Here is a 24,656-nt window from a genome sequence, read left to right as displayed (position 1 = left end):
GTAGAGATTAGATTTTTCTGTGTCCTGCTCTCTGTCCAAACACCCCCAAATCATTGAGAAGTTTTTTATTTTTTTTTAACTGGGGATGTATCTATTATTGTGCACAAGTCATGGACAACACCTAAATGTGTCCAGTCAGCTACTCACCAAGTGTGCAAAGAGGGCTCCTGTAAATCTGAGAAGTATGAGGTGGCCTCCCAAACTCCTGGGCTTAAGCAATCCTTCTGCCTCAGCCTCCCGAGTAACTAGGACTACAGGCATGTGCCATCATGCCCGGCTAAGTTTTTCTATATATTTTTAGTTGTCCAGCTAAATTTATTTCTATTTTTAGTAAAGACGGGGTCTTGCTCTTGCTGAGGCTGATCTCGAACTCCTGATCTCAAGCAATCCTCCCCCCTCGACCTCCCAGGGTGCTAGGATTATAGGCGTGAGCCACCACACCCACCCATCTGGATTGGTTTTTATTCTGCAAAAACCTGATCTCAGAGATGAGTAATGTAAGTGGAAGTGACTCTGAACTTTAAGCCAGAATAACTAGATCTGCTTCCTGGATCTGCATTACAGCGTGTAAACTATCTGATCTCAGGCACTTTATGTCCATAAATGTCTCCAGGGACCATATTGCTTGCCCTGTCTGCCTCATCTAGCCCATGGCCTTTCTTTTCACCCCACATCCCACTATCATCCTAGGTGACTTCAGCATTCATGTGGGTGGGTCTGACCAATAATCTGCCATCAGTATCACCTGAGTGTCCCATTCTGTACCCTGGCTGAAATCTGATGACCCTCACTCCAGCTGGCCTCCTCACTCCCGTTACCTTCTGACTCCTGTTATTACCAAGAACAACTCCACCTCTAAACTGTGAATTTCATGTTCCCCTCTCTTATGACAGCATTCTGTTGTTTCAGTTCTCTCACTCAGTTGCTCCTACAGCACCTGTTCTCTGCTGTATCCCTATCATGGTGCAACTGTAATCAAATAACTGCACAATTGTAATTAAATAACTGGCCATGTGAACATTTGTTTAACATCTGTCTCCACTTCAGATTTTCAAGTCCATGAAAGTAGGGGCTATGTCTTTCTTAGTCCCCATCTCAGGCTGTAGTGCAGTTCCTGTCACGTAGTAAATGCCTCCAAATTTTGGTTTAATAATGAACAATTTAATTAATTAATAATATCTGTAAGTTCCTTGTTCTTCACTTCCTTCCCCAGCCAGCTTGGATTCCGCGGGCCATCACTTCAAACTTCTGCAATATTCCTGACTCCTTATCCCTTTTCCCTCCTATTACACCCATCTAGTAAAAGTCCAACCCTGGAAACACCCAGCTGTCCACCTTCCCTGAGCCCACACCTGGGATACGAAATGCTTTCAGAGACAAAGATAAAATGGCAAAAATTGATTCTATATAAATTGTCTTCTGTCTCACCTCAATGCTCAAATCTGCCCAGCCATCTTTCTTTTTACTCTAATTAACTTGCTCTTCATTTTCTATGTAGATTACTTAAAATCATCTCTAATTATCTTAAACCTCTGAATGCTTTGCCTGTTTCATCGTTTTTGGCATGTGAGCTGACCCCTTCTTGTGCGGAGGAAGATAGAAGCTATCACATGGGAGAGTTTCCTCACGTTTAGTCATCAACCCATACCGGTTCATCTCTCCCTTCCACTCTGCTCTCGGAATCACGTCCTTCCCAATCTCCTTTACCAAATAGTGCCCCCGCCCCCGTACTGTCAAACTCCTTCACTCTCCTGGCTGCTTTTATATAATGTTTGATTGTTTCAAATTTTCTTGATTCCATGAAAGTTTTTAGGTTCTGCACTTCAGTGTTGTGTTCTGCCTTCACCAGATGTTGGAAAACTTTGTCCAAACCCAACCTCTACTTTCTCCCTTCCACTCCCATAGCAACCCACTGAAGTCTGCCTTTTGCTCCAGCCCTCCTTTAAAACCTCTTTCCCAGGATCCCTCATAGCTATTTGAACACCCCACAACATTTAAGCCATTTCTCCTGAAATTAGTCCTAAGAAAAAAATTGGAGAAAGAAAGGGAGGTCAGAGTGGGCAAAAGAGCTATGAGGACTTTGAAATTTTAAGCTACAAAAGCAGACCTTTCATCCAGCCAGCTCCCCAGGTAGGAGAGGATTTATAAGGGAGCCATCTCACCCATAATACTGAGATCTGTTTGGGGCTCTGGAAGCCAGGTTCCTTCTTTACTCATTTAGTGATTCCTTGGGGTTGGCTTAATTTGGGTCCATGTGTGTCTTCCTAATCAGAAAGAGAGGGCTCCACAAAGGCAGGGACTGTGTTTGCTGGAGACTGCATTGTCAGCAACTTTGAGAACAGGGATTTTGTTTAATGTGTTTTTCCATTTCTTTCCCCTTCCTGGCCCCTCACTCTACAGTTAGGAGGTTAACGAATGTTTGTTTTAACATACCGAATCCAACAAAAATGTGAACAGAAACTTCTGACATAAATCCTTGTTGTGCTTTGCTTTCTAAGAGGTATCTCTTTGTCCTGGAGAACTTATCCTTAATTCTCTGTGTTTAGACTCTACTTTAAAATCAAATTTCCACTGAATCTGGGAATAAACCATTCTTTATTTCCCAGCCTGGCCACAGTCTCAGAGCAGGCCTTTGAACTTTGTCACACCAGCCACAGATCCCAGGCATGTCTCCCCTGAAGGATAATCACACTCCTAAAAAAAGGTAGCTCATGCCAGAGGACTATATGTCTGTTGGGTAACTTTATGCAGCTTGTAAATTGTTTTACTCCAGTTGGAAGATGGGGGTGGTGTATCACCAACAGAAATGAATGTAGGGGCATCTGTCTGAAAACTGTTCCCCCACTGGCCACCTTGCCAGTTTCTGCTTATACAATGCAGGCAGCTTGGGGGAACCATATTGTCCCTATAAGCTCATAACACATGGACAAATGATTAAAAACACATGGAAAACAGTTCCACAGCTAAGCTAAAATTCAGATGGGAATGGAAAATCAACTTGCAAAGCTTTCAACTGACTCAGGGCCAAGTGTAGGACAGAATGTGAGGAGAAGTTGCCAAAAGAGAGGAAAGTTGGGGAAAAAAGCGAGTCATGGATAGGAAACCTAAAACAATGACGCCTTGTATTGACAACCTTCTCTAAGGCTCTCCAAGAGTGGTACCAAAATCAACTCTTTGGAAATATTAAGACCTTCATTTCATGAAAGATTTTAGGCAGATTTATATTTTCTACCATCTATAAACAAAAGTTGGCTTGACTCTCTTGGCAACACCTATCCAGAAACATAATCTTAAGTATCTGTAACATAAATATTAAAATATTACACATTTTCGCTCTGAGGTGTGGGGAATTAAGTAACGAGGTGGCATGAGGCAAACTGTGAAAAATCGTGACAATAAAAATGCAAAAGTAAAGGAAAACTTTCCAGCCAGGGTTTGCCTTCTGCTGTGTACCTGACGCTGGGCCCAAGTTTACCATAAAGCTGGCGGTTCCTAGTCACATTTGCAAAAAAGTTCAACTCTCGGTTCAAATTTGAAACCCTAAGAAGCCTGTTATTTGTGTCTAGTCACTAAAATAACCCCGGTGATTCTGCTGGGTGGGAAATCTGTAGGCAAGGAAAGGATTTGCTGGGAGCCAGTCCCCACTGGCCGTTTCTGTTAATTATGTTCTGCCCACAATCCTAACTAACTCCCACATGCACCGAACACACTGAACCACCTTTCTCTCCAGTTAGCACCGTTTAGATCTACAAGTGTTGATTTGGGACATGATTTGTAAACACAGTACTCTTCAATATACGCAACAAATGTGTTCCTTAAACGCTGAATGCAAAAGGAAATGTGGAAAATGTGGCTCCATGGAAGTGCTATGCTTAGAAAATAGCTATCACCCAAGTCCAATCCATTAGCAAAGCAAATACGGTAATCCCTTCTGTCAAGTGAAAAACTATCCCCTAATTTGTCTCTCTTTAGAATGAGATTTGTGTATCATCGATCATGTCTGAAAGCGAGGCATATGGGGGTTTTAAAAAGGGCTCCCTCAGTCATCTGGATTTCTCCAAAAACTGAAAACATTTCCATGTTCAACACAAATGTCCTAACATGTGGGAAAGTTCTCACTTGTAACATGGAACCTTAAAGCCCCATTTTTCCCACCCCCAGCTCCTCCTTCCTGCTGGGGTTAGTTACTGGTGAGAACAAGCACTGCTTGAAACTGTCACCCTCTTCGAAGTGCAGATGCTGGCTTTGCATTCCACACAACACACACACAGACACACACACACATTTTACAGCTTTTACAAAAATATCTTTTATTGAGTAACTAGTTTGTCCCAGGCATAGTCTTTACAGTTTCACATTTCATTTTCACAATTTTTCCGGGAAGTGATTGATATCCTCACATTATGTATGAGAAACCTAAGTTTAGGGAATTTAGCGTACGTACATGGCTAGTAAGTGGTGGTAGTGAGATGTAAACCCACCTCGTGTTTTTCTCCCCTGTCAGTTTGCCTACTGCAATACATCTATTAAAATGGTGCATACATTATTTTATATGCTATTTTAAATTAGTGTTACGTGATAGAAATGTCATTTTAATGAGGCAATATAATATTCCATTAATGTTCTTCTATCACTATTTATTTAAATCATATGATTTTGCTCCATATTTTCATTGTCTTGAAACAAACATATTTTCATGCTATAGTTTTCGTTTTCTTTTGAGTTTTCCACTATGCTGTGGAAATTATGTTATTGTTTATTCCTTCTTTAAATAGTTTTATTGAAGTATAATTAACAAATAATGAACTACATAAAGTGTACAATTTGGTAGATTTGACATATATGTATATGTATATCTATGAAACTATTGTTACAAATCAAGATAGTGAATATAGTCATCACTCTCAAAAGTTTACTCATGTCCCTTTGCAATCCTTCCCTCTGCCCTTCCCAGCCTCCTTTCTCCATTTCTAGGTAACACCTGATTTGCTTTCTGTCACTATAAATAAACTTACACTTTCTAGAATTTTCTATAAATGGAGTACTTATGCACTACATACTCTCTTGTGTCAGGCTTCTTTCACTAATTATAATTATTCTGGGAATCACCCATGTTGTGTCAATAGCTCATTTCTTTTATTCTATTGTAGAGATAGCTCATAATTTGTTTATTCATTCACATGATAATGAACATTTGAGTTGTTTACAATTTTGGTGGTTACTAATAAAGCTGCTATGAACATGCATGTATGTGTCTTTGAATGAAAATTATGTTTTTTTTTTTCTCTTGGATAAATACCTAAGGATACAATGGCTGGATCATATGGCAAGTATATGTTTAACTTTTTAAGAAACCATTAAATTGTTTTCCAAAGTAGTTGTACCATTTTATATTTCCACCAGTGGTGTATGAGTGTTGCAGTTCCTCCACAGCCTTACCAACATTTGATAAGGTCAGTTTTTTAAAAAAATTTTAGCATTCCAGTAGGTGTATAATGCTATTTCAATATGTGTTTAATTTCTATTTTTCCCAATTATTAGTGATGTTGGACATATTTTCATGTGCTTATTTGCCATCCACATATCTGTGAATAGTAAATACCTGGTATTTGGTATTTGGTAAAATACCTCTCCAAATCTCCTCATTTGAAAGAATTTTTATTATTGAATGTTAAAGTTTTTTATATAGTCTAGATGCAAGTACTTTATCAGTTATATGCATAATAATTATTTTCTCTCAATCTATGGCTTGCTTTTTCATTCTCTTAACAATGTCTTGGTCAACTTGTATTATCTATTTGATATACTATTAGATTTGTTTTGGTAAAATTTTGTTTAGACTTTTTCCATCTATATTCATGAGGGATATTGGTCTGTAGTTTTTCTCCTTTTTTAAGCCAGTCAAATTTAGCAGTGTGGGATTGTATACCAACTTTAGTGACACTAATATTAAAAAATTCTGATAATGTAGTTTTCTTTTCTGGTAATATCTTTGTATGATTTGGTATCAGAGTAATATTGGCTTGATAGAATCAGTTAGAAAGTATTCCTTCTTCTTCAAGTCTCCGGATGAGTTTTATAGAATTGGTACTATTTCTTCCTCAAATATTTGTAGCATCCAATAGTGGAGCTTTCTGGGCCTAGAATTTTCTTTGTGAGAAAGTTTTAACCACAAATTCAATTTCTTTAGTTGTTATAGGACTCTTTCAACTTATGTTTTTTTATAATTGAGATTTCATAGTTTGTGTCTTTCAAAAAATTTGTCTATTTCACTTAAGTTGTCAAATTTATTGGCACTAAGGTTTTTTATGACATTCCCTTATTATTCTTTTAATAATTACGGAATCTGTAGTGATGTCACCTCTCTCATTCCTGATATTAATAATCTGTGTCTTCTGTCTTTTTTTTCTGATCAGTCTAACTAGACATTTACCAGTTTTATTGATATTCTCAAAGAACCAGCTTTTGGTTTTATTGATTTCCTCTATTTTCTGTTTTCTATTTCACTGGTTTCTGTCCTGATCTTTATTATTTCCTTATTTCTGCTTTGTTCATTTTCTATTTTTTAAGGGAGCAGTGAGGTTATTGTGGTAAGACCTTTCTTCCTTTCTAATATGAGCATTTAATGCTATAAAACTCCATCCAAGTACAACCTTAATGGCATCCCACAAACTTTTTTATGTTGTATTTTAATTTTATTCAGTTCAACCATCTTTTTTTAATTTCCTCTTTGACTGCTTCTTTAACCTATGCGCTAAAGAAGTATAGAATTTAGTTTCCAAATACTTGGGGATCTTCCAGAAATATTTCTGTCATTGGTATCTAATTTAATTTCATTGTAGTCGGAGAATATATTTTATATGACTTGAATCCTTTTAAATTTATCAAGACTTATTTTATGTCCCAGTCTGTGGTCTTCCCTGGTGAATGTGTCCTGTGTACTGGGAAAGAATGTATATTCTACTGTTTTGGGGTACAATGTTCGTATATTTCAATTAGGTTAACTTGGTTAATAGTGTCCACATTTCTATATCCTTACTAATTTTCTCCCTATTTTTTCTGTCAATTATTGAGAAAGGCATATTGACATTTCTGATTATAAGTATAGATTTGTCTATTTTTCCTTGCAGTTCTACCATCTTTGCTTTATGTATTTTTAAACTTTGTTATTAGATGCATAAATGTTTGGGATTATTATATTCTCTTGATATATTGACCTGTTAACATTATGAAATAACCTTCTTTATCCTTAGTAATATGCTTTAAACTCTGCTGTGTCTGATATTAATATAGCCACTCCAGCTTTCTTTTGACTGGTTTTAGGATGGCATATTTTTTCCCATTCTTTTTAATGTATTCATGTATTTATATTTAAACTATATTTCTTGTAGGTAGCACATAGTTGGGTCTGAACGTTTTTTTTGTTTGTTTGTTTTTTTGGTTTTTTTCCTGGAGGATAAGTTGGGATTGATTGCTTTTGGAAAGCAAAAATACAGATGGGAATAGAAGCAAAAGGTGAACTTATACGTCATTGCTTGGAAAAGTGTTGCGGGTTACCATGAGGCCTTTAATGGAAGTGTTGGTTGATTTTTGTTCCTTTCTGTCTTAAGATAAACTAAACTTTATTGCCTAGCAGAATATAAGACCTATAAAAACTGCTCAAAATGAAGTTATATGTGTAAGTTATGAGGATAGTATATTCATTTCCTGTATAATCCTGTTCTAAAGGCTTGTAAAATTAATTTTGAGAAAATCATGGCTTTCTGAACATTGCAGACATCCAGACACGCTCGGCCATTAGTGACAGTTCTCCCGTGATTGATGGGGAGAAAGGAGAGGAAGATCAATAAAGCAGTACCATAAATTTAAAAATAGGTCAAATCAGCATTCCCTTCCCCTTAACCAACTGTATAAACAAATAAACAAAAACCTGGGAGAGATATGGGGCAAAGAGTTGGAAATGTATTTTGGATGAGTCAGATAAACATACAGCAAATACATCAACTCATTTATAGCTTTCTAAAATAAATTTTATATGGTAATTTTTAATAGTATTTTATTAACATACACTTTACAAGCCATAAAAGTTACCGTTTTAAACTCTACACTTCAGTAGTTTTTAATATATTCATTATTTGTGCAACCATTACTACTAGCTAACTCTAGAATATTTCCATCCATTCAAAAAGAAACTCTGTATCTATTAGCAGTTAGTTTCAATTCTCCCCAACACCCTGACAATCACTAACTTACTATCTGTCTTTATAGGTTTGCCTATTCTTGACATTTCATGTAAATGAAATCATAAAATATATGGCCTTTTGTGTCTATTATCTTTTGCTTACAATAATGTTTTCAAGTATGTGGTAGATTTTATTATACTCATTACTCAAAGATATTTTACTTGAATATAAGAAAATGATTTGCTCAGAATGGTAGTAGATATGTAGAATGATTAGATGATATTCAGCATACAATTTGGAAGACACCTGAGTTCCAGTGCTGATTTCTTCACACTGTAGCCTCCTCTGTTATAAGAGTATTAGATAAGATGATATCAAAGGTCTCTCTTATTTCTGTTACTACAGGAATCTCTAAGATACAGAGACACATACTGCTTGTCATTTTGGAAAAAGTAATTGTTACAGAATCAATTAACTAGATTGAAAAAACTTTAGTTTCTAAGTTAATTCTGGAGATAGGAAATTTGGGACAGCTGCTATCAATTACATTGACCTGACTATAAAGTTAGGAAGTTAACACCAGTTTCTTAATCAAGAGGGAAATATAACAAAAGTCTGCCTGAGCTGTTTGTATGCTTTTCCTTCAATTTTAGAAAGGAATAATGTAATCACTGATTTCCACTGTGACTTCCCTCCCTGATAAAGAGCTGGAGTCTTAGGCCGGGCGCCGTGGCTCACGCCTGTAATCCTAGTCCTCTGGGAGGCCGAGGCGGGTGGATCGCTTGAGGTCAGGAGTTCCAGACCAGCCTGAACGAGACTCCATCTCTACTAAAAATGGAAAGAAATTATCTGGACAACTAAAAATATATATAGAAAAAATTAGCTGGGCATGGTGGCACATGCCTGTAATCCCAGCTACTCGGGAGGCTGAGGCAGGAGGATCGCTTAAGCCCGGGAGTTTGAGGTTGCTATGAGCTAGGATGACGCCATGGCACTCACTCTAGTCCTCTAGTCCGGGCAACAAAGTGAGACTCTGTCTCAAAAAAAAAAAAAAAAGCTGGAGTCTTAAAAAAACCTATTAGAAATTTGCATATATGTGCTATGCTTTTTATACTTTTATTTTTCTATCTCCTTCACTACAATATCTTCAGTATCTAGAATAATGTCAAGTGCAGAGTTGGCACTCCATATGCAATATTTGTCAAATGAATGGTGGATGGATGCACGGATACCTAGAAGCCATGCAACCGAAGACTGGTCTCTCCAGTAAAGAGACATGTAGAGTTTTCTTTCCATCCCTTCTTATAATAAAATCATTAAAATCTTATAAAATATTGAAAACTAAAAGAACAGCATCTTAGAACTCATAAAATAAGTTTATTTTCATTCATTTTGATACAACACTAGATACAGTACATTTAATACGCTGCTTTGTTGCAGAAATTAATCAGCACCAGTTTATAGTTTAAATTACACAGAACCATACTGTTAATTAAAATATGTGCATCTCTTTTTGGCGGTATTAAAAATAAACAAAAACAAGAATGCAAATTAATGTCACCTGGTTCATTTTCACCACTTCTTGGAAGGAGATGAAATGATTATCATATGTTGTTTAAGTTTATTTTTAGCAAATATGTGCTGTGTATTTGTTAAGGACCAAACTATCAGAAGATTCTGAAAAGCTACACACTACAGAGCTGGATTGATGCCGTTGGATACAGAGGGATTTTTCCTGAATTGGTATTCAAGGTCGGAGAGAAGAGCTAGGTACATTCAGATCCTTCCTCCTGATGCTTTCCTTCCTGCCCACCATAACTCCCACCATTCCCTGCCAACCCTTTTCACCCTCTCCCCTTTTCTCTCCTATAATCTCTCATTCCCATTTTACCCATTACTCCATTTCCTTCCTTCCCACTCTCAACAGAACCTAAAAGGCAGAAATGACCAATCAAGGCAGAAGAACTACGACAGTTATTGAATTATTTTTCTCCCTGACTCAAAGCCCAATCATGAGAAAGAAACGAAGGTCATGATGAATATCGCCCAGCACCCAAACTTGGCTGAATTTCTATTTTTATCTTCTTTCAATTACTTGGATTTTCCAGCTGATTAATGCTTTTGCCATCAGGACTATTTTTAAGTATTCTTCTATTAGTGGTATTTCTAATTGTTATAAAAATCAAAATATTTTCTCTTCATGCTAACACTTGCAATTACAGTTAAGTATTATTTTCATTGCAGAAATGTGTAATAAACCTACCATGCTAACCAGATTCTACATAGTTCACATGGTTCTAGATTTCCAGTTTTAAATAGTCTATATAGTTTTAGAGTTCCAGTAGGAAAGAGTAATCCCTCATTTCTCGAACTTTTACCTTCCTTCCTAGGACTTAACCCTTTAGGCAAATAACTCTTTTTTGTTTTTAAGCCCAAATCTCACCTTCTCACACTGCAGAAGCCAGTGGATCAGAAGGAATTTGACTGGACCTGGTACAAAGTATGGGTTTGTCATCTTTTAGTTAAACACCAAAAACTGCTTGTATCCCACAGAAAATCTGTATATTATAGAAATATGGAACCTACTTGGGACATCTAAGGCAAGGAGTCCCCTGACTCTACAATTACATTTACATTTAAGTAGGAGGTAGAATGTCTGAGTCTCATCTCAATCTCTCTTTGTAAATTTTTCTATTAATTAAAACTTTGATAAATGAGCTGAAATAAAACAAGCTTGTCATGTTTTTATATGCAGAAACTGAACTCATTTTCTTTAAGCATTTTTAGTGTCCTCAACACTCAAGGTACTTATAGAATAAAACCAAAGCTGTAGTCTACTTGATAATCCCATTTTGATTCTGACATTACACTGATACTCACATAGCAAGTTATATTTGGTGCAACTCTGTTTTTCAGTGACTATGAAAAGAGAAAAATGTTAAATAAATATTTCAGAATAAAGTTCTAATTTCCTGTAATTAAATCTTGATTTCAGAAGGAAGTTCTGGTAATGCTGCAACATGCTTCATTGCTACAAAAATATTCTGCTCAGCTGTGATTATAAATTAATAAGATACCTTTCCATTAGAGAATCTAGTTAACATGGCATTTCTGCAAATATTAAAGATTTAAGGGCTCAAAATTGCCTCAAAATCCTTTCCAAGAATATAGGCTTTCAAGGGCTCTCTTTTCAGTGTTATTTTTCTTTGTTCATCAGCATAGTTCATGGGGACACTTCTGAGGAAGCAGTATTTTTCTTCCATATGTCAACCATCATTTATTTATACTCTAATCCAAATGTCCTTGAGAAATGCTAGTCAGTACAATAAACACAGATGAAGAGATTATGTTACTTCAAATTTTTCATGACTCTGTAAGGCTGTGGAAACCCAATCATTAGCTTTGGAATGGTACAGTGCCAATACTCATACTGGAAAAGATCTGTTTCATAAGTGACGGGTAGATCTCTGAAGTACAGGTAGTCCTCTGGATTCTTACATGAATTAGAGATTTGCAGATAAGCCTCCATTGCAAGATTCTTCCATCCAAAGCCTTCCTTTTTCAGCACAGGGAATTCTCTTTTTTATCCACATCTCATCTCATGTTTCACATTTAAAGGGCTCCCAAGGGACAAAGCAGCCCTTTGCAGTTCAACCTTGGTGTAATGAGCTGGTGGGTTAGCTTCACTCAGACGGAAGTGGTAGGAGCTCCTACAATATATATTTCAGAATGGACTCATTTGAGGTAATGGGACAAAAAAAAATCCCAGGACCATGAAATTGGCGTTGCCTCAGATTTGGAGTGTGTTGAGGGTAGAGATCTTCTAGAATAAGCAAATCTTACACCTTATAATACTGCAGGCATTTATTTTGAAAGGCATGGAGATGCAAAAATTGTATCTCATCTTGTAAGAAATACTCATGTAGCAATCTTCCTGGAACTATTAATCCATGCTCCATTTTTACTATTAATAGAATCATGAAGATGTACCCAGTCAGTCATAATAATTTGTTTTCTGTGGATCAACATTCACAAATCCTGTAAATAAATAGGTGATAAATCCCAGGTGGGCACCTGTAGGGCCAGTTACATTTAGAGTTTTCTGGAGCACACATAATTGTGAGGTTTGCCCTTCCTACAGTCCTTTGTTTGCCATTTCCCTCGTCTCTGAACCAAAATACAGTTCCTCCCAGGCTGTAAGTGTTGACGGGGGGCTCTCTTCCCGCTGGTGAAGGTGACAGGTTCACCACCGATCCACTCCCAGCGGCCAGCATACACTTGGTCATTCAAACCTAATGTGAACCAAAAGAATGTGTCAAATGACTTTATTGCATTTATACCTACATATCACATCTAGTCTGTTGCTCTGAGCTCAGTTATCACATGCAAACATGGACCCAAGCTCTAAAACAGCTGAATAGGAACTGGAAATACCATAAGACACAAGTAAGAGCATAAGGCTTTGGGGTCAGGCAGATCTAAGTCCAAATTCTAGCTCCACCCCTTGCTAGTTCAGCATCTTTGGACAGGTTACTACTTAACCTCTCCAAGTTTTAGTTTCCTCATCTAAGGAATGGGCATGAAAATAGTACACGTGGAGCTGTTTTGAGGATTGATTAAGATAGTACATGTAAAGCTTTTAGCATATATGTGTTTAATAAATAGCAGCGATTATTATTACTATTCACATCATATTCCACACAGAACTCCTATCACAGGGAAACAGATATTCTCTTATCTATTGTTCTTCTGCCTCGTTGTTTAAATATCCTGGTTTTCATATTTGAAAGTAGCTTACTATGCATTATTTTCAGTCTGAAGCTTAAGATGTATCAATCTGCTGCTATTCCAATAAAAAGCAGCTTTTCTCTACTTGCCTATCTTCTCCCACTGGCAATTTTTGCAAATTACACTTTCATGTTATAAAGCTTCTGTAATATTTTCTTAAAGAAGCACTCCTCCCCCCGACTCCCTTTCATAATGGAAATAAAAAAAGAACAACATGAGAAAAGAACCCCCTGCAATAGCATGATCTGACATCTCCCAAATCGAATTTGACCATGAAAAGTCCAAGTTCCATAGCATATTCCCTTCCCCCAGCTCATTCCCAATCAATCTTTTTGGGTGGCATTAAATGAAACACCTTTGATTAGAAATGCCCTCTGTTCTTCTGGATTGTTTTCTTGAATTATTGGTTAGATGATGCTACGCCTAAGTACTTGTGAAGACAGAGCCTTAAAATCAGTCATTGTGGGTGTAGAGACAACTTATCCTCCAGCCGCTCCTCTTAATACTCTTAGATCATTTCAGAATTTAGAGACCCACTGAGTATTACAGAAATTTTGAGAAGCCAAGAGTTGAGTCTAGCTCCTTCAAATCGACACCTCTAAGAATTGGTAAGAATATTGACTTTAATGTGTTCTGAGAATTCTATTTCTAAAGTGGCTTGAAAAGATTTGTTATTATTGTTAAAACTGTAGAGAATATTAAAACTTCAGAAAACAAGGAATAAAATCAAGATCACCTATAATTCTTGACTAGAGGTAAATCATTTCTAATTCTCTCTTTTTTTTTTTTGAGACAGAATCTTGCTCTGTTGCCCGGGCTAGAGTGAGTGCCGTGGCGTCAGCCCAGCTCACAGCGACCTCAAACTCCTGGGCTTGAGCGATCCTACTGCCTCAGCCTCCCGGGTAGCTGGGACTACAGGCATGCGCCACCATGCCCAGCTAATTTTTTCTATATATATTTTTAGTTGTCCAGATAATTTTTATTCCTAATTTCAGTAGAGACGGGGTCTGGCTCAGGCTGGTCTCGAACTCCTGACCTCAAGCGATCCACCCGCCTTGGCCTCCCAGAGGGCTAGGATTACAGGCATGAGCCACCACGCCCGGCCCATTTCTAATTCTTTATACATACACCACATGCATATAAATTTCTTTTTGTATTCTAAATTATTTCATACTTCATATGGCTGTGGACCCTCCATTTTTACTTAGCACCTTGCCCCAAATGCATTACCTTATATATTTCATCTATAATATAGTACGCATCCAACACATATTTGTAAAATGAATTAATAAATAAACATAAGGCATTTTTGCCATGTCTTCATTATTTAATGGCTTGCAAAAGCACTAAATATTAAATATTGCTCCATATGGCTGTACTATAATTTATTTAACCATTCTCGAGTTATAGCTATTTCTAAATTTTTTACTTTTAGAAATACTATTGCAATGAATTCTCTTACCTATCAATCTAACCACAACCCTAATTATCTCTTTGGGATAGATGCCTAAAAATGAAAGTATTATATCAAAAGGTTTAAGAGGAGTTTTAAAAGATAGATGGTTTAGACTAACCATCTAACCGTTGCCTATTGTTGTAAACCACAATCACTTGGTCCATGGAACGGACCAGTGAGTGGTGGTGCCTAATCTCCTCATGTCCTTGCCTCCCTCCTCACCATAGCACAGACACTTGCCTATCCAAAAGGGCTTTCTCCCACTGATGTCCCAGAGCCATCTCATGTGCTGCCTGGAGAACACAGTTACAAGGCTGCCCAGGTATCTACACGCAAACAAATAAAAATGAGAGCATCAGCGACAGGGAGTTACATTTCTGTTGATATAAAATGCATAACAGAAATACAAATGTTTAAAATACATAAAAGTACATATCTAGAAAGAACTTTCCAAGATTTCAATACTCTATTTTGGCTTTTATGAGAGTCTGCATGGTGGGGGTAGGCAACATCAAGCAGAGCGATCTTTTATTATAATATCTGGGCTTTAAAGCACAGACCAATAGGTTTTAAACATTCTTTTTGGAAAATGAGCAATTGCCTGCTAATAAAAATTAATTATTTAATCTCCAAATACTATTCTTCTGATAAGAAGTTTATTTCTAGCTGGTATAAATTTGGTAATTATCTAGTTAATTTGATCATTAAGGAAACTGAAACTAAGTATTCAGATAAAATTACTTGAGGTCTAAACTTGGAGCTTGGTGTGTTTAGTCAAATAAAACAGTAATTATGACCTTTTCATTATATTCAGTGAAAGGGGCATAGCCCCACTGTCAAAATTTCATATATTGTGTAGAAATTAAAATACCTGTTTTTACAAACATATATAAAAATTTTCTCTTAAAATAGATTTCTTATGAATTATTTTTGCAGCTAGCTGAATTATTCCTAAAAGCAATATTTGATTGAGCCTAATTCCCTAGTAGTGCTTATTAAAAGCTCTTTCAAAACTTTAAGTAAAAAGCCAATAATTATTTTTTCTTTTCTTCTTTAAAAAAAGTTTCAAACAAAAAGCAAATACACAATGTGTACATGCATCATAACATCACGTTGTACCCCATAAATAATACAATTATTATTTGTCAGTTAAAAATAAAATTAAATTTAAAAAGAAATAATTTTAAAATGTTTTTTTAAAAAAATCAAACAAAAAAAATAAAATCAATGTGATCTTCTTGCCCGGTTAATACCCACTGATATGAAAAAAAGTAAGAAACAAAATTAGCAAAACTTGTATAAAGTTAGACAGCTATTGAATTGAATTCTATTTATTTTGCCGATGTCTTTTCAAAATTCAGATCCATTTCTCTGCTTTTCCAGACCATATATGGTGAATGTCATTTGTTTCTTCATGATTTTTCCCCCTCTAATACCAGTACCTTGCTATTCTACAACGCAATGGTGACTTCTAGGCCTCCTGAGATATGTAAGGCTTTTTGCCCCTCTGCTAAATGGTCTCAGGTTGCTAGATGGGGGTTTTGTGACTTAGTTCTGACCTTGTTACTTACTGTCACCTCCTGTCTGACAAGTACAGCAGGTATGGTGGGGCATTTCCTCTCCTTCCTTCCCCATCACATCCAATATGGTCATTCTACCAGGCTGTGGGCTTAGAACGCAAAATATCAAACTTGAGTTAAATGCCGAGGAAGGGCTTGAGTGGCTGTCGCAGTCACTATGGAATATTGGACAGAGCATGGGAAACCAAGGTTCCACTCCCTGCTCTGCCCCTTAATTCCCTTACTGAATTCCCTAATTTCCTTAAAAATGTTCCCTAACTTTGCAGTCTCTACTTCATTATCAGGAAATAACAGGTTTTATTCATGGATATTTAACATCTCTGTCTTGAAGATTCTTAAAGCTATCTAAAACAGACTTTGTAAAATCCATTTCATCTGCTCAAGGACAGTATCGGTTTCCTTTTTGACTCTCCAAAAAGTAAGAAGTCCTAAAGGAATGAGATGGGAAAATAGTTGTGCTTCAGATTGGTAAAGTACTTAGTTATTCACAAAAGAAATATTTAGGTATTTGTATGTTGATTATTTTATGTCAGCTAGAAACAAACTTCTTCTGAGTAGTATTTTGGCATTAAGTAATTAATCTTTATAAGTAGGCAATTGCTCATTTTCCAAAAAGAATGTTTAAAACCTATTGATCTGTGCTTTAAAGCCCAGATGTTATAATAAAAGATCACTCTCCTTGATGTTGCCTACCCCCACCATGCAGACACTCATAAAAGTCAAAATAGAGTGTCCCTTTTCTTTTATGCTCAGATATAAAATATGATAGATATTATCTGTATAGATATGTATACATATGGATATAAAATATATACAAATAATCTTTTGTGGAAAGAATTAAAAACAAAACCTTAATTTTTTCAGTTATAGAAATAAATATCTATTTCTTTGAAATTTTTAGATTAAGTATAGTTATACTTCAGGGTAACTCAGGCCAGCAGGGGTTCCAGACACTCCTGTGGGAAAACAAAATAGTTTCATAGATAATGATCTATAATAATAGAATTACCAAATGTATAATGACTGCCTTCGGAAATGAGCAGATGAGATTACTGGATGTAAATTCAAGAAATGCCTGATCTAGAAGTCTGGCTCCTTTGAGTTAGAAAAATAATAGAATGCCAGTGGGTAGGAAGAAGGTTGGAGATAAAAACTGAGTTGTGTTAGCAATCTGGTTAAGGAGAAAGGATAAAGTAAGTTTTGCTGTCCTTATTGAAACATGGGTGTTGTAAATGACCCACTGTCAGAGACATTCAGGTACATATACCAGTGAGGGAGCCTGAGGAATCACAGCCCAGAATCAAATAATGGTCCCTCAGACCGAATCAAAACATATTATATGCATAGTAATTCTAATTATAGAATCTAAAACCATCTTCTAAAATACTTATTGAGAAGGTAAATCTCCAGGTTATAAAATGTTAAACTGTGAATTTTACATCACAGAAGGAATTGACCATGCTCAGAGGAATCTCCATTTTTAAGCCAATGGGATTGAAGAAGAAGAGGACAAAATGAACCAGAAAAAGAATAGACAAAGGAAAGCAGGGAGGCCCAAAGGATGAATAAAATGTGCTGAATGAGCAGAGGCAGACTTGGGGTTCAGAGAAAAATTACACTGAGGAGGTGGCCTTGCCACCCAGAAATGTTCCTCCTAGAATGACTGGCCTAAAGGAATATGGCAATCTTTTACTTTCCTTTTAATTTGCTTTTAATTTATTGCTAGACTTTAAAAAAAATATACCTGTAATCATTCTTCTTGTCCTTTTGAAATAAAATGTATATTGAAGTATCATGCAAATATAATCAGAGAAAATATTTATATCCATTCTTTAAACTAAAATTTTAAAATTAGAGGTTTTTTTGTTATTTAAAAAGTCTTACACTATATGTTTTCTTTACCTCCTCTGCACACCTTGGAATACCATTCTATGTGATATTTAATATATGTTTTAATTTCCATGCCAATATAATGAATAGGTAATGTGCAATTTGAAAGAATTTATATTACTGATAAATAATTAGTTGCTTTGTAAAATATGGTGGAAAAGCTCCAGTTGTCCCTAAAACCATTCTCTTGTTCTGAGAGCTTTTCCAGTTTTCTATCTAAAAAGAAGACACATTTTTACAGCATAAAACAATTCCCTGAGACCAGAATTTATTAAAATAATTTTAACAAAGTAGTTCTGAACCTGTTATAACATCATGTTTGATCTATTTGATATAATCATTAATCCTTTTGACTTAATAGGAGAGGTAGAAAATTTTCAGGTATTATAATAGACTTTGTAATGGTTTTTTCCAGAACAAAATGTCTTTCCACTTATAGTAGTTCTAAATACCACTTATGTTCTTATCTATGCAATCAACAAATATTGCTTGCAAATCATATTATTACATTTAGGTCCAGAGAAATTCATAACTGAACTTAAAGGAAGACATCAACTCAATGAAAGCTATTAATAAATGCTGTTAAATTTAGCAACTTTCACATTCTTAATAGAACTTTGTGGGAAGGGAATGTTGGAAGGAATTGCCAGGTTGTATGACAATTTTACACTTAGGACTTGCCATAGAGGACAGCTGGATCTGGAGCATCTTAGTGTCTGTTTCCCTGAAGCTCATTGTTGAACAAGGAGTGATTTAGTTATTGGGTTGTGGGGCCAATACTGGAGGGTTAAAATGTGGTTTGGTCTACACAGTTATAGTACAATAGTGCCCAATAAATATTTTTTAAATGAACGAATCTATAAACTTAGAACTTGATTGTACCTTAGGTTTGCCCTGAGAGGTTATGATTCAAACCCAAAGGAAACTTAGGATCCATAACTTAATAAAAGTCTTCATATGTCCTTGTAGTGAGAGATACAAAATTCTTAAGACATAATCTTGAAAATCTACTTTCGGTTGTTAGCCCAAGACAAAGTTAAGATAGACATGCTTGTCAACACACCCATGATGAGACATCCCTTATACTGATGCAGCCATTTTGGAGAGTATAATGACAAATTAAGTCCTATCACTTTCATTTACTTGCTTGTATGACCATGAGCAAATGATTTAAAAAAAAATATCTGAACTGTAGATAATAATAGCAGTCATGGGAGAATCAAATTAGCTAACACATGTGAAATAATTTCATAAACTATAAATATAAAAGTGAGGTGTTATTGACAAGGAAGCATGTAGGTCAGGCTAATGCAAAGGGTTATAGATTAAAGTGCTTAAAACAAGTTGCAGGTGAAATCTTAGGTCAAGTGCATGAGGAAGTAGCCAGGCTTTCTAATTAATTTGGGCCTCAAGTTTATTAATGGAATGATTAAATTGTGCAATATTAGTAGATATGTGAAGAACCTCTCTATAACTAGTCTTGGTACTCACCATTAAAATCCATCTGCAATTAGATGGATCAATCAAATTTTTTTAAAAAAACAGGAGACTGTTGTAGGGTTGTCAACATGAGGGCATCAATAATATTACTATAAGTTGCCATGATTTTATAAAAAGTGATTTTTGACACTAAAAAGCTAGAAGATCATAATCTCCGAATAAAGAACAGTTTTTCTAAAAAGACGTTTGGCAACTCTAAACCACCATCTATGACCAGATAGAAAGATATTTCTCAACATACATTGTCTTTATTTTTCTCATTACATTAAGAACCAGTGAAAGCTTCATTATATACCGGCATAGTTACTTGCATTGTCCTTCAAGAATCACTGGAGGATGAACAATAAGGCTGCTTCCAAACTTGAAGTTGAGAAGTTCTGTTCATCTACATTTTCCCAACAAATCCCAGCAACAATTTAACCTTGATAAATTTCACTGGAGTATATCTGTTCTTGCCCTCATTTTTGTTAGTAGAGAAACCATAATATTCTCCCTTTTGTAGCATATTGCAATCTTCTTCTTGCTGGTTCAGATAGCTTTTGATCTACATCAAAGCTCTTTCCTCGGGGAGGAGAAAAGGCCAATACCACTACTCCCTCCAGACCTTTCAATACAGTAAGACAAACTTTAAATAAAAGTAGGGCATCTGGTTATTTTTGTGGAAGAATGCCTTATTTGTTCTTTAACACATAGCACTATGGGAATATAAGTATCTAAACAATGATTATTTTAAAGTTTTTTATATTTTAACTTATTTGGTACCACCAACTTATCAACAAAAAACCTAAAAGCCACTGATTAATGTCTACGGAGTCTTTAGTCGTAGTTAGGACATGAAATACGCCAGTGAAGAACAGGTGATTTAGCCAGTTTTTAAACACACTTTAAAACATTTTGTCAGCTGTAAAAAAATCTAGGCATAATTTACACACAATAAAATGAATAGGTTTTTAAATACTTATTTTGATGAGTTTTGACAATTGTATATACATCCCTGTAGCAACCAACCAGAGTAAGACAGAACATTTCCATCACTCTAGAACATTACCTCTTGCTATTTTCTAGTCATTCTACAATCCTACCAGAGATAATATTTTTTATTTCTAGAACCATAGATTAGATTTTCGTATTCATATAAATGAAATCATACAATATGTATTCTTTGGGGCTGCTTTCTCTATACATTCGGTTTTTGTTTTATCCACAATTTATCCATATTCTTGGAGGTTTCAGTAATTCATTCTATTTCATTGCTTATAAAACAATTTATCAAAAAACCCTCAATTTATTCTCTTGTTGATAAAAAAAGTAAGGTACTCCTACAGATCAATAACAAAAAGACAAATAACCCAAATTATTATTTTTATGAATAAAGTTATGTTCTACTTCTTCTTCAACATTTGGTATTGTCACCTTTAAGATTTTAATTATTCCAGCAGATGTGAAGTGATATTTCATTGTGGCTTTTTCATGTACCCATTATCTAAGGATGTTGAGCAGCTTGTCATTTACTTAGTGGCCAATTAATTGTACATGTCCTCTTGTGAACTCTCCAATTCATTTGCTATTGTTTGAGCTGCCTTTTTGTTATTGATTTGTAGAAGTTTTTCAGAATTCAAGACCTTCATCAGATATGTGATTTGAGAATAACTTTTCCTGAATGTGGTTTGGTCTTTCATTTTCTTAATGGTGTTTTTAGATGAGCATAATTTTAAAATTTGATGAAGTACAAGATCTGATCAATATTAACCATGGACCTCTCTAGTCTCAACTTCCAGCCATGGGGCATATTAGTTTAACTGTGTTGTTTGGATAATATCCAGGTTAGCAAAAAAGGAAGGTGAGGGATAGGAACATATGCATTTTTAAAGTCCTTCTGGACTAGATAAATTTTGTTGTCATTATCTGACCACAAGTCATCCTTCATTGAATGTTCTGTTACCCAATGAGCCTTTGTCCAACTTGTCTAGCTTTATAATCATCAATGCTTCTTATATTGCTAGTGGCCTGATGCTATAAGGCTTTTCATTACTATATATTTTCAAATCAGTGGGCAGGATTCCTATCACATATCAGAACCTGTAGTGCAGCTGACTTAGAAAAGCTCTTCCTGATTTCCTGATTTTCTCCAAAAGACTGAGATAGAGCCACCAAAAAAAAAAAAAAAAAAATTGTAGCCATGGTACAGCTCTAACAGAAAAGAACTAAGTCAAATACATTATCAAGATCATTCACAAATCCATTCTGAACTATAGAACTCCCTCGAGGATCCTAAAACAAGGCCAGGCAGATATTAGACACTCAATACTTGTTGAATGAATGAAGCAGTCTTACAGTTCCATGAGAAAATAGAAAAATAGTGGAAAAGAAAACATCAATGAAAGGTGACATAGGGTGCCCTACTGTTCCCTGCAGGCTCGGGCAGCCACATTCCAGGTGCCTTTCTTCTCTGTGATCAAGATGTGACAGTAGCCTGAGTGTTGGAGCCACCCAGCTGGGCAGGATTTTTCTTCCACAACCTGAAAAATAGTTGCCTGTGTTCACATCATAATACTATTTACAATTTAGAGTCTGCTGTCAGCATAAGGAGCCCTATGAGTCCCCTAACTTCAGTAGAGTAGCTCCGCCACCACAAAGGGAGTCAGTCAGCCCTAATCCCAGTTCTCCACCTTGAGACATGCACTGGATTCTCATAAAAAACACTACCACAGTCAGCAATGTTTCCATTTTACACTTTTCACATTCTGATAATTAAACAAAATAAGTGCACATCCTCTTAAATCGTGTTGATTTAACTATTAATAATATATTTTGTGATTTTGAAAAATAACACTTTGGGCCATTTTTTCCTCTTGGCCTTCAAGGTCTAACAAGGGCAGGCAGATATAGCAGGATTTGAGTCACACACCAGGTCATCCCCCCTTTATTAGCTTATATCACAGGGCACACTGCAAATAAAGGTGCCTGGCTGCCCAACCTATCTCCTACCTTGGTTTGGGGGCTCCAGGCTTTCCAGGCAATCCCATTGCATTGATAGAGTTTTTGGGTGCTTTCTTCAAAATGGAAGAGCCCCTTTAATTCCAGAGTGCAGTTCTTTGCAAATGAGGGCAACTGGCCCTATGGTAAGGAAAAGCAATTTAGAATTGACTTAATTTAAGTTGATGATGAATTTACCTCCTTTGGGTCTTCATTTGTGGGAAGCATTTGTGTTCAGTAAACTCTCCCCAAGCTTAGAGGCTATTTTGTGAATTAAGTGTGTTTACGACCCAGCAAACAGCCTGTTATAAGGTGAATAGGAAGGAAAGAAGATTTCCATACCTGTCTGGAGAAGTGTGAGTCACTTGTGGATTCCACCTTATCTGCCTGAGGCAGCTCTGGCACTTTGGTTGCCTTTTGTGGCTGACTAATGATGGATACTTTGGCCTTCCTTGTCTGAGTTGGGGAACTGTCATCCTCTAGTTTAAAGGAAACCATTCCATGATACTTGATGAAATCACCAACAACAATAAGGAAAAAACAAACATCAATATAGCAAATAAAAAAAAATTGTTGTAAAAATGAGCAATTCAAGAATTTGATCACAGCAGAAAGATGCAAGAGGTTTTTTTCTGACCACCCAAGCCTCTAATTTCAAAATATTTTTAAAAGAAATATAAAAATATAAAAGATATAAAATAATAGTTTCACTAAATATTTTGTACCCCTAAACACAAGAAATTTAGCAGTCCTTTGACAATGCTTACATTATAGATGATATCTGTTCCATTTCTATAAACAGAGGATGGAGGAACCTAAAATCAACAGAGAACAAAATATGAAGAAAATTGGCTTGAATAGTAATTAGCAATAGGGTAAAATCACGCTTCTAGTAAGATCTTGGTAATGTTTGAAAAATTTTAAAATATGTATTTCTTAAGATTTTCCATGCCTAAATAAATCGTTGCAATTTCAAAAGTCACTAGGCTTAATCACAATTTATGATTATTGTGTTGATTTATGCATATATAGTACTAGTTAGGGAGAAAAGATATCTTTATTTTTTTGAGTACATCTGTAGGACACAGAGGTCCAAGAAAACACACACACACACACACACACACACACACACTCTGGTGAAGAGTGCTGTGCTAATAAGGTCAAAGCCATGGCTTCCACACCCCAGTGGATCACTTAATCTCACTCTGTTTCAGGGCCACTGGTCATTACCTATCTGTCTTCATCACAAAAGGAACAAAAGCAGAAATCATATGGATGAATCAGTATATCTTTCACCTCAATTAGTACAATTAATGAAGCGGGGAAGCCTCATGATCTTTGTATACAAAAGGCACTGCATAACTGCGTAAGGAACTCACTTACTATAAGAATCAAAACAACTGCTTCAGTGTTTCAGAATACTTATTAATATCTTTTGATTCTTTTAATGTATTCCACACATCAACTCCCAGCAAGCCCCCATCCTTACTGTTTTGCCATTCCCGCGGGTCCTAAGCTTCCTTTGAGAAAGATCTGTAGAATCAAAGCCCCGCAGGGTGTCTCCCCTGGTGACCGCTAGCCACTTGGAAGATGGAAGAGGTCTTCTTTCCAGATGAAAAGAACCAGAAGTGGTGGGTGAGGAAGACCCTGGGGGTAGTGGGCGCCAAATGCCCTTCTCCCATGTGTTGTTCTTGCTTTGGTTGAGGGAGTATGAAGGATGGCACTGTCCTGGAGGCATGCAAGATGGCAGGCGGTCAGTTCATTTTACACAAACAGATAAGGGATCACATTGACACAGCTCCTGCAGCAGCTTGTCATTAAACTTAGATGGATGATTCTCCCACCAGATGTTGCCTTTTTGCCATTTGCCAGAAACTCTTTTATTCTTCATCAGTTTCCATCCAGGAAAGCTGTGCCTTCTGCACATCTACAGGGTGGTTTCATAGTCATGAAACTGATTTCACAAACCCCAAAGGAAAATCATTGTCACAATTTTATAATCATACCATATACTTGGGAAACAGCTTCACTTCCCTTCATTTTACAGTACTCCTCAATATATCAGGTTTATTCACTGATCAACTATTATTCCACAAGCACTTCAAAGTGTTCATCAACTAGAGGTGGAAATTGGAACTGTTTAAAGATGTCACAGAATCAAGTAAGTTATAAAAATTTGCACTCAACTGTTACAGAACAAAGAGCCAGTAAGTATTAACAGAGCTGTTTCTACTGGAAACCTCATGGGTTAGTATTTCTGAGAAGGCATAAAAAAAAATCTAA

The 24,656-nt window shown here is 36.1% G+C and overlaps 1 protein-coding gene across 3 annotated transcripts in view; it reads right to left on the bottom strand.

The window, feature by feature from the left end:
• Positions 1 to 9,539: 9,539 nt before the first annotated feature.
• Positions 9,540 to 24,656, bottom strand: part of FREM1 (FRAS1 related extracellular matrix 1) — a 138,770-nt gene continuing 123,653 nt past the window's right edge. For all 3 annotated transcript variants that reach the window (XM_045562571.1, XM_045562569.1, XM_045562570.1), the window contains 7 exons: positions 23,863 to 24,101; positions 23,141 to 23,188; positions 22,716 to 22,880; positions 22,386 to 22,514; positions 21,801 to 21,916; positions 14,668 to 14,753; positions 9,540 to 12,475 (listed from right to left, as the gene is read on the bottom strand). In XM_045562571.1, the coding sequence (XP_045418527.1) occupies positions 12,276 to 12,475; positions 14,668 to 14,753; positions 21,801 to 21,916; positions 22,386 to 22,514; positions 22,716 to 22,880; positions 23,141 to 23,188; positions 23,863 to 24,101 (983 nt within the window). In that variant the 3' untranslated portion in view covers positions 9,540 to 12,275. The remainder of the gene's footprint in view (positions 12,476 to 14,667; positions 14,754 to 21,800; positions 21,917 to 22,385; positions 22,515 to 22,715; positions 22,881 to 23,140; positions 23,189 to 23,862; positions 24,102 to 24,656) is intronic.

The sequence above is a fragment of the Lemur catta genome, chromosome 10, assembly GCF_020740605.2.
Source record: "Lemur catta isolate mLemCat1 chromosome 10, mLemCat1.pri, whole genome shotgun sequence".
NCBI classification, from domain to species: domain Eukaryota; kingdom Metazoa; phylum Chordata; class Mammalia; order Primates; family Lemuridae; genus Lemur; species Lemur catta.
Note: the sequence above shows the minus strand (reverse complement) of the source record. Positions and strands in the feature narration are given on the sequence as shown.